The following is a 13,527-nucleotide window of genomic DNA, read 5'->3' on the forward strand; positions in this document are numbered from 1 at the left end:
ACTCACTTTGTACGACGAACTACTGCCGCCGCTACTGCCACCAACACCCGTGGTATTGCCTGCACTGCCACTACCACCCATGCCCATCGCAGAGGAGTTAAGCGAACCACCGGCACCAACCAAACCGTGCATGCCAGCCAAAGCCGCCGCCGGATTAGCACTAACGGCCGCTGCTGCTGCCGCCGCTGCAGCTGCAGCTAGATTCTGTTGTTGCTGTTGTTGTGCCTGCTGCTGTTGCTGGCGTTTCTCTTTGCGGGATTTACTTGATTTGCTGCTCGATGATGAACTGCTGCCACTGCCTACATTACTGCCACCCGCACCGGCACCCAAAGCACCGACACCACTACCGGCGCTGTTGACTCCTGTACCACCGGCACCGGCTGCACCACCTAGACCCAGTGCTGCTGGACCAAATGCAGCCATCACATCGGGATGTGCGAATGGTGAGAGGCCGGAAGCTTGGAGGCGGGTAAAATAGTCTTGAGCTGCCAGTTGAGCCATGGACCACCAACCTGCAAAGGTGAACAAGTGAAAAAGTAATTTTTAACTATAAATATAATATAATACATAAATATATAAAATTAATATTTCGAATCAATTTTTTTTATATTATTATTCTTAAACCAATTATATAATGGTTTGTTATTTTATATGAATATATCTATTTATGAAAAAAATTATAAATTACTACAATGTTGTTCACACACTTCCTTTAGATCCACACGACTGCACATGTTGAATGATTCTATATTTTGGGGAAGCTTAGTGTAATTTTATTCTAGGAGCGTTTTCTTCAAACGACATCTAACGGTATGCGAATGCGTTTGCTGTTTCACTCCCTTCTTATTATCAACCGAGTAAATTTAAATTGCATATCAAGGATTTAGTTGGAATTCGAACTCATGACTCTTCAAACATAAAACCGGTGGGCTAACGAACGTGCCATTAACCAAGTTGGAAGATATGCAATAAACAGACAACTATTTATCACTAAACGATAAATAATCAAACCGATGTATGTATTTATGTAACATAACAGAAATGCACTCAAAATGCAAAAATGAAATGGAGAAATTTCTCTTCTTAAGTTTTAAAGTTGCAATAAAAAAAATGCAATAAAAAAAATGCAATTAACTTTGACACAAACAAACAATTTTGACACAATAAACACTTTAACCTCAAATTCTATCTACACCATCCTTTAAATACATATCACAACCGTTCTAAAATATATAACTTCACTTTTCAGACCATCAAAAATCATTTTTAATACATAATTTCCTCACAAAACCAACACCATTTTCAACGATCGTACAGTTTAACTCACTTGCTGGATGCAGACTGGCCAAACTGGCCGCCTGAGAAGCCGCCACTGCCATGGTGTTCTGATGATGATGTGACGCGGCGGCCGCTGCTGCAGCTGCTATCGAATAGCGATCATTTGCTGCACTAGCTGGATTCTGCAACAACCCCAAGCCGGCTGCTGCGGCAGCATTAAATTGTGAGTTGAATAGCGGATTGGAAGCGGCTGCGGCGGCGCTTGCTGGATCACGGCCCCAATAAGCTGCAAGTGAACAGAAAACATGTGCATTATTACACAAAATACATGTTTATTAGTATCAAACCAAATTCAGAAAAAACAAAGCAAATAAAAATCAGCAATTTGTTGCCTCCAACACTTACCGAATAGCGAGGCGGCATCCAACAATGCGGAGGGATCGTGCACTCCGGCTCCACCGCCCCCACTGGCGCTAGAGCCGGCCTTACCACTGCCGCCACCACCCAGACCGACGCCGACACCCGATTTACCATCGCTGCCGTCGCCGCCGGCATTTTTGTCCATGTTTTTCATCAAACTGGATGGATGATTGCTGTGGGGTTTCTTCTTATTGTTGCGTTTAATTTTGAAGGCTTTTCTTTTCTCACTTGTTCAAAATAAACTATATTCCTACGCTCTCTCTTGCTCTCCACTTTTTCTTTGAAAGTATTCCTTCGAAAATAAGTCAATTACTTTCGCTGCCTACTTTATTCACTTTATCGCGTTTTCACTTTGTTTATATTTTATGCTCTACTTTTCTGGCATGTACGCGTATTATTGCCAATTGTGCGTATTTATGTTTTATTCCTTTGATTTCTTCGGTTTGCTTATTGTGCGTTTTCACCACATTTATTTCGGCTTTATTATTACTTTATTTATTGCTGTTTATTTGCATTTGCTAACTTCTACATTTTTTTAATGCATTTTTGCAGATTCTCCAACAACAAATATTTTATGAATTTGAAGTCTCAGATGTTCATTGTTTTCCTGTCATATTTGGTACAACTGTAAAGAGAGCAATACGGAAATGCAAGTTAATAAAAACAGTAAAAACAAATTGCAAAAAAAGTTAGACAATTAGTATGAGTTGGAAATCGTGGTTGTGTTGGTAATCAAACAAGTTGTATATGTCCATGAGACAAGTTTGACAGCAACAAGTTCGCCGCAGACATGACAACGCTCTCAAGAGAGTCTCCCGTATACACTCTTTTCATTCATTATTTTTTATATGCAATTCACAAACATTCACTCTCTTTTAAAATTACGGCAAACTGTTGCCAGCAGCGTATGTTGCCGCATTGAATGTTAGTTAACATTTACTGCTTGAAGTTTGTTACAAATTTAATCACATACATATGTACACTTTTAGCCACCGTAATCAACATTTCTAAAGGCTAAAAATAACTTTGTTGTATTTAATATAATATGTCAAACTTTTTCATATTCCAGCAACTTAAAAGTTCAAGGACGTTGTAGTTACGCAGTACAAGGTCAAGTTCGCTTTTATACAAACAAACATAACCTTGAACACAATTCAATGAATTTTATGACGTTTTTTTTTTTGCATAAATGTACATATGTTTGTATCTACATTTACACATACAAACACGTGATAAAAAAAATAATCATCTCTATAAAATAAGATAAGTGATTATTCTTTTACTAAGACTTTTCTTTTTAATACAATTTTATAAGAGATATTGCGTTATTAGGTTAAGTTAGAGGGCTATCCTCTCATATGTTACAAAAATTGTACGTCCTATCCCTCCTATTATCACATCAAAACGCTCTAAAATAATATGAAGTTTCGTGTCAATCAACTTGATAAGACGGTATTGAGATTTCAATGCTTTAAACTCTCTATTCTATGAGTTTTATCCGTCAGATATACTCTTCGGGATTTGACATAGTCTACCGATGTTTAGAATTCATTCCCTTTCAAAATTCGAACCTACGAACCAGTTGAGCAAAAATGAAGTACAAGAAAGAGAGGGTCTCCATTTGCTTTTTATTTTAATGGGATATTTTATTTTTGGACTGACTGAACTATAGCTAGAGTTGTCCGATCTAAAAGATCGCCGTTGCCTTGAAAAACAAAATCTATGTAATATTTCGTAAAGAAATAATAAAGTTGTTCATACAAGAACATAATTTTATTTGCATGGGTCTGATATCGTATATGTAGAAGGGCAGACGGATCTTTTCAACGACAGTCGGGTTTAAGTAAGCCGAACGGACCAGGTTTTTATCTGGCCAAAGGCTGTCAATTCGGCACCATGCCTCGAATTATATCAGAAATGTTTTCTGCCGCTACAACAACATCAACAACGGGTAGACGGACGGTCGAACATGTCTAAATCGACTTAGCTCGTCATGCTAATCATTTATATATTTTCTTTATATTGTCTCCGACGTTTCCTTCGAGGTTTTTAAAGCATTCCTCAATTCGTTACCACAAACCAGGTGAGTATTAGAAAATGTGGTTGTGTACGAATGAAAAGTTCCCAAAAAACTCGATAAAATCCTTTCGTCAATTACTTCAAAATCTTATAATTTCAACTATAAAATAGAAATATACCATAAAACCCAGTGCAAACTCATCCTTTGCTACGAAACCGGCCGCGATATCAGACCTACCTCAACAATTGAATTTACTCCAATAAGATAAATAAATCGAGTAAAACATAGTAAACAAAAAATGAAACTTGTTTTATAATAAAATATAATCTTTGCCGGCAAAGCTCATAAAGGTTGCATTAAGGAAAGAAAAGACGATGCAATTCATAGCGATAAACACAAAACAACAGACCAAAACAAAAATAGAAACGCCACTTTAAGTTTTAACAAAAAAGAAAGAGATACAAAAACAGAATGCAGATAAAGTATATGAGCAAAACGTAAATCAACAAAAAACAAAAATTAGTTTGTAAAAGCAAGCAGCGATGGGTACACAAAACTAAAGTAAACCAGCTAACTAGTGGACAGAGCGCAATGAGACACGAAATGGTGGACGAGGACAGATAATGAATGGAGCACAAGGTAGAGCGGCGAGCAAGCTGGTTGAGAGAGAATACTATAAAACATGGTAGAATTGATTTTTGGTTTATTAATTTTTTATGAAACGACAAATTTCAATGGGGTAGTTGTATAAATTTATGGTAGATGCTTGAATGAATTGGCGTGGACCTTAATTATATCAAAAATTTTTGTTGTTTTTTCTCGGACGGTTAGTCGAGTTTTATGAAAAGTTTTTATGGCGGAAATGCAATAGAAGGTTAACTGTTACCAGTCTAGGGAAGACCCTTACAGAACTAAAACTTAAAGTATTATACAAAATTTTAAAGTATAAAAAGTGAATATATCGATATTTTCGTATATTTTAATTTTAATAATATTTATAACAAAAGTATTTCTTTGACAGAATAACGAGGAAGACGCTATCAGCAAACGTCACTTGCTTAAGGAAAATGCTGTGAAACAGCTGATTTTGCTTTTTGTTAACGAATAAATTGTTTTGTTTAAAAGTGGAAGACAACGAACATTTTATCGAAAATTAGTTTAAAATGTTGAAAAAAGAAAAGAGTTCGCTCTTGGAATTTATCAAGCTGTTGTTGTAGCTATTGATTTTGTTTCTGACAAATGAGATGCCTTTTATTTTAATCGTAAACAAAGAATTGTTTGATTTCACTACAATATGGTCATATGAAAGTATACCCTCTGTTTCTTATGCATTTTAAATGTTTTTTTTTTTTGTTAATTTTTTTACAGTTACTTATATATGTACGTAGGCGTATTATACGAAGTTAGACCTTAAATTTGACATTTTTATATTTCAACATTTTTAGTTCAAATGAGAAATTTGTGAACAATTTGATTGGTTTCTAGGAAACCAGCTTTAAAAGAGTTTTTGCTGGTTGTGGCTTTAACTTTATACCAGGAGGTTGTATGTATAACGCTTCAAATATATTAATCGATTTTAAAAACTCTGATGACGAAATCGCTATAACCATTTTTGGTAGTATTGTAATATTGAGTTTCTATAAAAAAACTTTAACATTTTTATTTATGCCTTATTAAGATTAAGAGTTTTGCAAATTCGGCTGCAAGTATTTGAAGGCAATAACATTATTTGAACATTTGTAAAGTTTATTTAACATTTGAAGCTGAATTATCCAAAACAAAAAAAATTTGATTTTAAAATAGCATTTTCCCGTTTAATTTTTGTTGCAACGCAGTCGAATCATTCACGCTTTTTTGTCAGATTTCCAACCCCCTGGAAGTTCATTGAAACAAAGTTGTTTAAATACATGAGGATGGGTTTGCAAAACCAGCTTCTTTACCCTGTCACACTTAAGATCGAAGGTTATGTAAAGAAATGTACAAAAAAAATTGTCCACTAATATCCGTATCGTAAATTTTTTCCGGTTTGAATGCATGAATGTCTTCATTCGTATTAAAATAGGAAACACAAATTAAATATCAATAACACACAAATTAGTAGATGTGTTAGTCGGCTTATTAGAGCTAATTTGAACAAAATATTTGCACAATACTACATGTCCGTGTCCGCTTAAACGAATAGGATGACGAGCTGAGTCGATTTAGACGTCTGTTCCCGTGTCCGTATATAGGCGAACTATCTGAAATTTTGCACACACCTTTTTGTCCCCAAGAAGATGCTCATTTGTTGAAATCGCCGATATTGCACCACTATTGCACAGTGAAGCTATACTAACTGAACGAGAAAAATCAAGTCCTTGTATGAATTTTTTTTTTATTGGACAAGATAACTTCAGAAAATTTAATATGGATTACTGTTTAAAACAAAACTACACTTTCTGGTAAGGATTCGTCAACTGAAGCATAACTGGCATACAAGGTGAAGGGGTTCGGTGCAACGTTCTTTTTTTGTATGAGGATATAAAACGTTATATTTGTCCGATTATGCAAGTTGTGCGGTTATAACGGCTGTCCATATTGGGACAATTTACGGTATAAATTTGATTTACTATTTAACCAAACAAAAACTTTCGGATAGAAAAATTTAGCGTTATACTCTTTGACCTTTGTCCTATCTTGTCTATAAAAACGTTTAAACAAAAAAGTGAGAAGCGCTAAGCACTCTAAGTTTTTACCATTAAAATTTTGAAAAAATTATCAAAATTAGAGAAATAGCAACAGGATACATAACCATCTGAGTTAAGGCTTTAATCCTTGATTGTGTTTTCTGGTTGAGTTTTTCTAACCGAAATAATATTTTTATAGATAAATACTTCTTTTTCGAAGAATTTAAGTTTTACGTAAAATCCTTTTAATTGATTTTGAGTAGACACTAGAAAACACTTTTGAAACCGTAAATTAAAATGTTTACGTAATAAATCGAGTTTCTATTACTTTTCTAACACTTTCAGTACATAGCAATATTTATATGTAAATATGTAGGCATGCATGTAGTGTGTCCATATGTTTGTATTTGAAGTCAGGTTGAATGAACTTCGTTTGGTTAATTTTATTATTATTTGTTTTTATACAAGAGCATTTAAACTTCTGTTTAAAAACACATATACATAGATATGTACATATGTATGTATGTCAGTTGACAATTGTCGACTCTTTTGCCCACTCATCTCACAAGCGCACACTATAATGCTACACAAACACATTCAAACAGCAGATATTGCAACAAATTTGCAGACAATAGTTTTCAAAATTATTATTTATTTGAATTGTTTTACCACACATTCACTCGTTTTAAATACAACTTTTAATTATCACTTTTATATTTGCTATTTTGTTTATATTTTCCAAAGTGCAGTCAAATTTTCACACGACACTGCATACGCTTAGCTATTTGTTTTTGCCATTTCTCCCTTATGAAGTGCGCATGAAGCGAACGAGCGCAAAAGACACGCAGCGAGAGCGCGACACTAAAAGCCGACAAGCGCCGAGAGTGCCAGAGATCAACGACGAAAATGTAGACATAGAGAAATGGCAAACAGCGCTGCTACCAACACACCTGCGATGACGGCGACGACGCAGCGCTGCTGACCGCGACAGCGCTGTGTGTATCTATGAGTTTATCTGTAGATACATGCTAATGCTTGTGTGTGCGTGATGCGTACGCACATCTGCTTGGTTTATAATTTTCACAGCGTAACGCACATACGATTTCATTCATTATACACAATTTTAATTTCGGTTTACACTTTGCTTGAGTTTCATAATGCTTGTATTTGGCGTCTTTTATTGGTAGATAAATTGAAATTACCAGAAATAATCACGGTTTCTTTTAGTTTAACTGAGTGCGCTGTATTTTTCTCACCGGCGTGTATGCGTTTTTAGCAACTAGCGATTGCAGATTTTTGCCGAGCGTTGTTCACACACCCGCTAGCACATTTGAAATGCGTCACTTAGGCGTCACAGCTGGCTATGCGAGTAGTCAACGTCGTTTTGGCGGCTTGTTTTTCATGCAGTTTCACATTTTTAATTATAATTGCACACATACATAAGTACATATGTATGTATGTATGTACATACTTATGGATATGTTTGGATGTAGTATTAACAGATTTGACATATTCACATGTTTTATTTCCGCAGAAAAACACATTGGTCATTCATTCATAAATAATATTAAAGATTTTCATAAAAATGTGCACGGCAGAATTTGTTTTCGTTTTCTTTCATAATTTTTTGCAATTTTTTAAGATACTGTCTTTACTTTATTTATGAAATTGAGTTGGGTTATCAGTTCCTAGCAGATATTTGATGATACTAGTTAGCAAAAATTCCGGTGATCATAGGATATGCTAGCATTTATAGTAATGCTAATTTAGTCCTTGCACGGAATTAGAATGAAATATATTTTTCTTTTAAAAATATTTACTGAACTTGAACTTTAATTATTTTTAGCAATGCCTTCAAATTTTATAATATAATAATTATTATATTTTATATTATGTTTCTTTTTAAATGTTAAAAGATCTCGAATGTATTATTTAAAGAAGATGGTATGTATTTTGATGCTCTCAGCAAATTTAATATAATTTGCTACGAAGTAAATAACAGCCATAAGGAATCGTCGATAGACTATAAAAAATTTATGCATATGTAAGTATGTACATCTAGATGATCAGAGTGACCAGCTGAGTTAATTTAGCCGTGCCCATCTGTTTGTCTGTAAAAAATGTTGCATAATTTTCTCCCAAACTGCTAATTTGTCTGAAACGCCAATATACCGGACGACTCTAGCATATGTATATGTACATATGTATGTACATATGTAGCTGCCTTACAAGCTGAACGACGGAATCTAGTGTTTGTATAGAAAACTTTTTTTCTTTGAAGATTGCTATTTAAATCATCACTACAAAACGAAAAAAATGTTGACCTTTGTCCTCGGGTAGTTTTTTTTTCATTAATCGGAACGATGACAAGTTTTAGTATGTTATTTTTAACCATGGTTTGAACACAATAACTCACTTACTGTAAATTTATGAACTTTCATTCCTATTTCCTAGTCTAATTTGACCGTACTATTAATATTTGTGTGAATATTTTTGAAATTGAGACTCCTTTAAGATTTATAATGGCATTTTTTTGTAAATGGTTAAACAAATTAAATTTAAATTTTGGTTAAATTTTCGCCATTTTTCAATTCATATTAAACATGTTTACCTAAAGGATCTCTGAATGTTTTTTTTTTTTTAATTACTACAAGTTTTTTATTGGTTCCGGTTTAGGTCGGTCCGAAAAACTCAAGAAGAAAAATGCCATGAAATTAATAAACTACACATCGGCAAAAGAAAATCGCGTAAACAAAGGAACAATTTTGTATTATTTAAAAGTTTTTTTTTATTCTTTAATTTAATTCTTTTTTTGTTATTTCTTTAATGTGTGTATATTATTTTTTTTATCTTTAATTTTTTCATATATTACTTTTATATTTTTATTATATTTTTTAAATTTTTTTCCTTAATTTTTCATATTTTTAATATTAGTTTTTTTATCTTTAATATTTTTCCATTTATTATTATTGTTTTCTTGATTTAGCATTTCAGTTGATTTTAATTTTCTATTTTTTATAATTACTTAAGTATTATTTAAAAAAAAAAAACGAACTTTCATTGTCATATTTCGGCTCTTTTTTGAAACCGTTTTGTTCAATTCTACTTATTTGCTTATATTCTTGTGCGCTTTTCTATTTCATTTGTTTCAGTTCCGTCATTTCTTGTTTCATTTCCAACAGTTTCAATTCTTTATATACCAATTCGACTGCTTTCATGTCATTTTACTAGAATTTTACAAAATTGCACTTATTTTCATATCATTTCACTTCTTTTTGTTCCAATTCTCTATATTCCTTTAAAAGAGCTCTCATTCCACTTCGTTTTCAATAATTCCATGCGTTTTAATTGCTTTGTTTTCACTTCAAACCGAGTCTTTCAGTTGTTTTTCTGTTGTTGAATATAACTAAATTTTTTCGCTTTAATATAAATTAAATGTTTAAAATTTGAGCCACCCTACTTGTTTAAATCTTTTGTTTTCCCATAAGGCACCCTTATGTATGTTATTTAACTATTTTGCTTATTTGTTTCTTTTTTTTATTGTACATCACTAAATTTTTACAACTTCACCGCTTCACGCACAAAACAACAACTCTGTAAATGATATTTACCCAACAACCAACAGCAAACTTGGCAATAAACAAACAAACCAATAAACCAGCAATACAAAATTACTTCATACCGAATAAAATTGTTGTTGTTGTTGTTATTTTATTTGGCAACGGGTAATTAACCTTTTCGCTTTTAGCTGCGGCAATTTGCTTTGGCTCAGCAAGTAAACGGCTAAGACGCTGTATATGTGCTCGGCTTACGACAATTGCATACAGACATACATACATACATACATATGTACAGACGTGTGTATGTGGTTTAGGTGCCGCCAGCTAAGCAGCCACTGCCACCACCAGCCTTGTATTCCGGCGGCTGTTGGTGTGGTAACGCTTTTTTCCTTAGTCTGGCCTCTTTGAATTTCGCACCTCCACTTCGGCCACTGTAACGGGGCAACCAAATATACAAGCAACTAAGCGACCGACCGACCGATCGACCAACACCACCACTTTTAGACACTTCTTACTTCCACCAATTCAAATTATGTACTCCAGCAAAATTTTTTCTTACACTTTTCTTCGCCACAGTGGAAATAATACAATACAGCAAGAACAGCAACAACAACAGCGCTGCTGCTATACTAATCGCTCAATTGCGAACGATTTCCACTCGCGTTTTTACCACTTCCACAGCACTTTAGCGCTTATTTGCTGCTACCACTGCTTCTTCTTCTTCTCCTTGTTATTTGCTACACAATTTTTCTGTACACACATGCACACACACACACTACATACGTATGAATCGCTATATAGGTATATACATATGTATATATGCATTTATTCGAATATGTATGAATTTTTTCCGTTTTCCTGTTGGCTTTCACTGTGCTGCTCTTCTTCTTCACTAAGCTTATAGATTTTTTCACAGCACCTTCGATTCACTACACAAAATCCACCATTTGTCGGCGGCGCTTCATTGACTTTTCGCAATTTGTTTATTTTTCGTGGTTTAGCAACGGGTTTTCGCCAATATTTCACGCATTTCACATTCTCGCAATACTATTTCACAGTTATTTGTTAATTTCGGTAATTTTTAGTGCACTTTTACCCATTAAAAAGTGTAATTTATAATTTTTTCACTATTACAGCGGCGAATTTCACACGGAACGCGTCCGCCGATACGTCAGCGCAGCGCCGTATCTATCGGATACCTAAACGGGCGGCAGACAGCGTCGCGAGCAATTGCCGCCCGTCCGTAATCGTAATCGTCGTCGTCGTCGTCGGTGTCGTTGCCGTTGCCGTTGCCGTCGTCGACGTCGTCGTCGTCATCACCATAGCCAGAGTCAGAGTCAGTGCTATAGCCATTGCCATCGCCATCGTCATCGTCATCGTGGTCGTTGTTGTGTTTTGTGTCGTCTCAGGCGCTGCCCCTGCCTCGGTGGCAGCATTCGCGCTCTATAGCCACTGCCACTGGCACTCAGCGACTCGATGGAATCGGTGTGTCGTTTGGGTAGTTTTATTTGTAGTTGATATACATATTTACCGCTGTTTTTGTTGTTATTATTATTATTATTGTTGTTATTTTTGTTGTACGTACGTTTCGTTCTCGCTCGTTTTGCGTTGAATGGCTGGCTAGCAGGCAGCAGGCTGGCTGACTGACTGGCTCTTCGCCTGTTGTATTCAACTGCATGGGTGATGGCGTTGTCTGTTTGTTTGCATGGCTGTGGATGTGTGCATGTGCGTTTGTTTGTTTCTACATTTGGTTGATTTGAGGTTCGGCAACAACAAAAGCAACTAAACTATTAAGCAAGCAAGCCAAGCAGCTAACAGATGTGTGTGCACGACTACCGGGGGGAGAAATGCTGAATGAATGAACACACACACATACACGCTTGCAATTGAGTATGCAAACGGCAAGCTGACGAACTGTCAGACCAAACTGACTGCTTGACTGCCTGGTTCCATCAGCAGCGCGACAGCCAAGCATTTCTACATACATATGAGTACCTACGCAGCTCAGCACCAAGCCGAACACAACGATTTATACACATGTCTGTTTCGTATGTTTGTGTGTGTGTGGCAGATACATTTTGTGTATGCCGCCGCTCACAGGCAGTTTAGCTGCTTGTATCTTGTATCTTACAATCGGCATTGTTGTTAAAACTGCCACCACCACTACCAGCAGCAGCCGCCAGCCAACAGCGCCGCCAGAGCCAACGCCGAGTACTGACTTTACGCATTTTCTACATTTTGCCTACAAGACACACACATACTTACGTACGGGCACATACGAGTGCCAAGAACTCACATAATTTCCATCGAAAAACACGCATATGCGCTCGAAATGGCTGCGAAATGGAACGAGTGGATTTATCGATGTTCGGTTGGATGGATGGATGACCGGACAAATGGATGGCTGCTTGATTGCACGGCGGCGCACATGAGCGCACACGCACTTACATAGTAGCATGTAAACAGCGCAGATAAGTGAATACTAGTCTACAATTGTTTGTATGTACATATGTATCTATGTTGGTAGGTAGCTAAACAGCCAGACAAAATTACAAGTGGGCGGATAGATGAAGACGAAAGCGCAGAAGACCTTACCATATGACAAAGACTCCAGCGCATACCACAGCAACGCGCTTGCAGTGAAAAACATAACCACAGAGACATTTATGTATGTATATGTGCGTGTGTGGTTGATATCGAAAAAGTGTCACCTTTGCAGAGTCAGTCCAAGTGACAATAGTTGTAGTTCGCAAAAAGTTACCTCAAGCGTTCGGCGCATAGGTTATTTGCTCGGAAAGTGCTTGTTATCTAAAGGGGGTACCCCACCAATTCAAATCTACAGGTACATACATACATATGTATATGAATATGTGAGTCGTGAGTGACAATTTTTTTGAAAAATCCAAACACACACACATATATTTATATTATTAGACCGCCGTGCTAATTGCTTTCGTATTATAATGATATCTGCTTAATCAATCACTTTGCACCGAAGATTTACAGCCACTTAGTACTCTGGTGAAATGGTACCTGAAAATATTGACAAGGTAGGCTAGAAATCTAGACACCAATAAAACTAGCTCTGAAACTAAATTTTATTCGCAATCAATCATATCGCTCATAACTACATAGATTTAACATAAAATGTCAAACAATTTGTAAGACCCCCTGTTTGCAGTTGTCAAGGTTTTGGCCGTTCTCCCTATTTACATACCACGCACCTTTCGATGGTTGTAGGAATTCTAACTGGACACTGGTCGATCGGGATTCATGAGGTACCATTGAACAGCTGCATCAGGTTTTTGGATGCTGATATATGGTAGAATCATCTCAACACTCCCTCCTCGAAAGTCCAGATTAAGGGAAAAACTCATCGGATCTCATACTTTTAGATATCCAGGTGAAGTAGCGGTAATAGATATTAAGTACCTAAGCAGATTTGTGATAGGATCAGAGAGTGTTTTTTTGCCGAAAGCTGATATCTCTCTAATATTCTCATGAAATAAAAAATGTATCTATCTATCTGTTGGTATGACAGCTAATCTTATGGTTAAGCCAGAGGACATAAGACATAGAGAAG

General features: G+C 35.8%; 1 protein-coding gene across 1 annotated transcript in view; it reads right to left on the bottom strand.

The window, feature by feature from the left end:
* The window catches only part of LOC120773097, a 72,734-nt gene that overhangs the window by 22,378 nt on the left and 36,829 nt on the right, over nt 1-13,527 (bottom strand). The window contains exons 2-4 of the mRNA XM_040102067.1: nt 1,684-2,323; nt 1,328-1,564; nt 7-512 (exon numbers count right to left, since the gene is read on the bottom strand). Coding sequence (XP_039958001.1) covers nt 7-512; nt 1,328-1,564; nt 1,684-1,852 — 912 coding nt within the window. The 5' untranslated portion in view covers nt 1,853-2,323. The remainder of the gene's footprint in view (nt 1-6; nt 513-1,327; nt 1,565-1,683; nt 2,324-13,527) is intronic.

Source organism: Bactrocera tryoni, chromosome 3, assembly GCF_016617805.1.
Source record: "Bactrocera tryoni isolate S06 chromosome 3, CSIRO_BtryS06_freeze2, whole genome shotgun sequence".
In the NCBI taxonomy this organism is placed as follows: Eukaryota; Metazoa; Arthropoda; class Insecta; order Diptera; family Tephritidae; genus Bactrocera; species Bactrocera tryoni.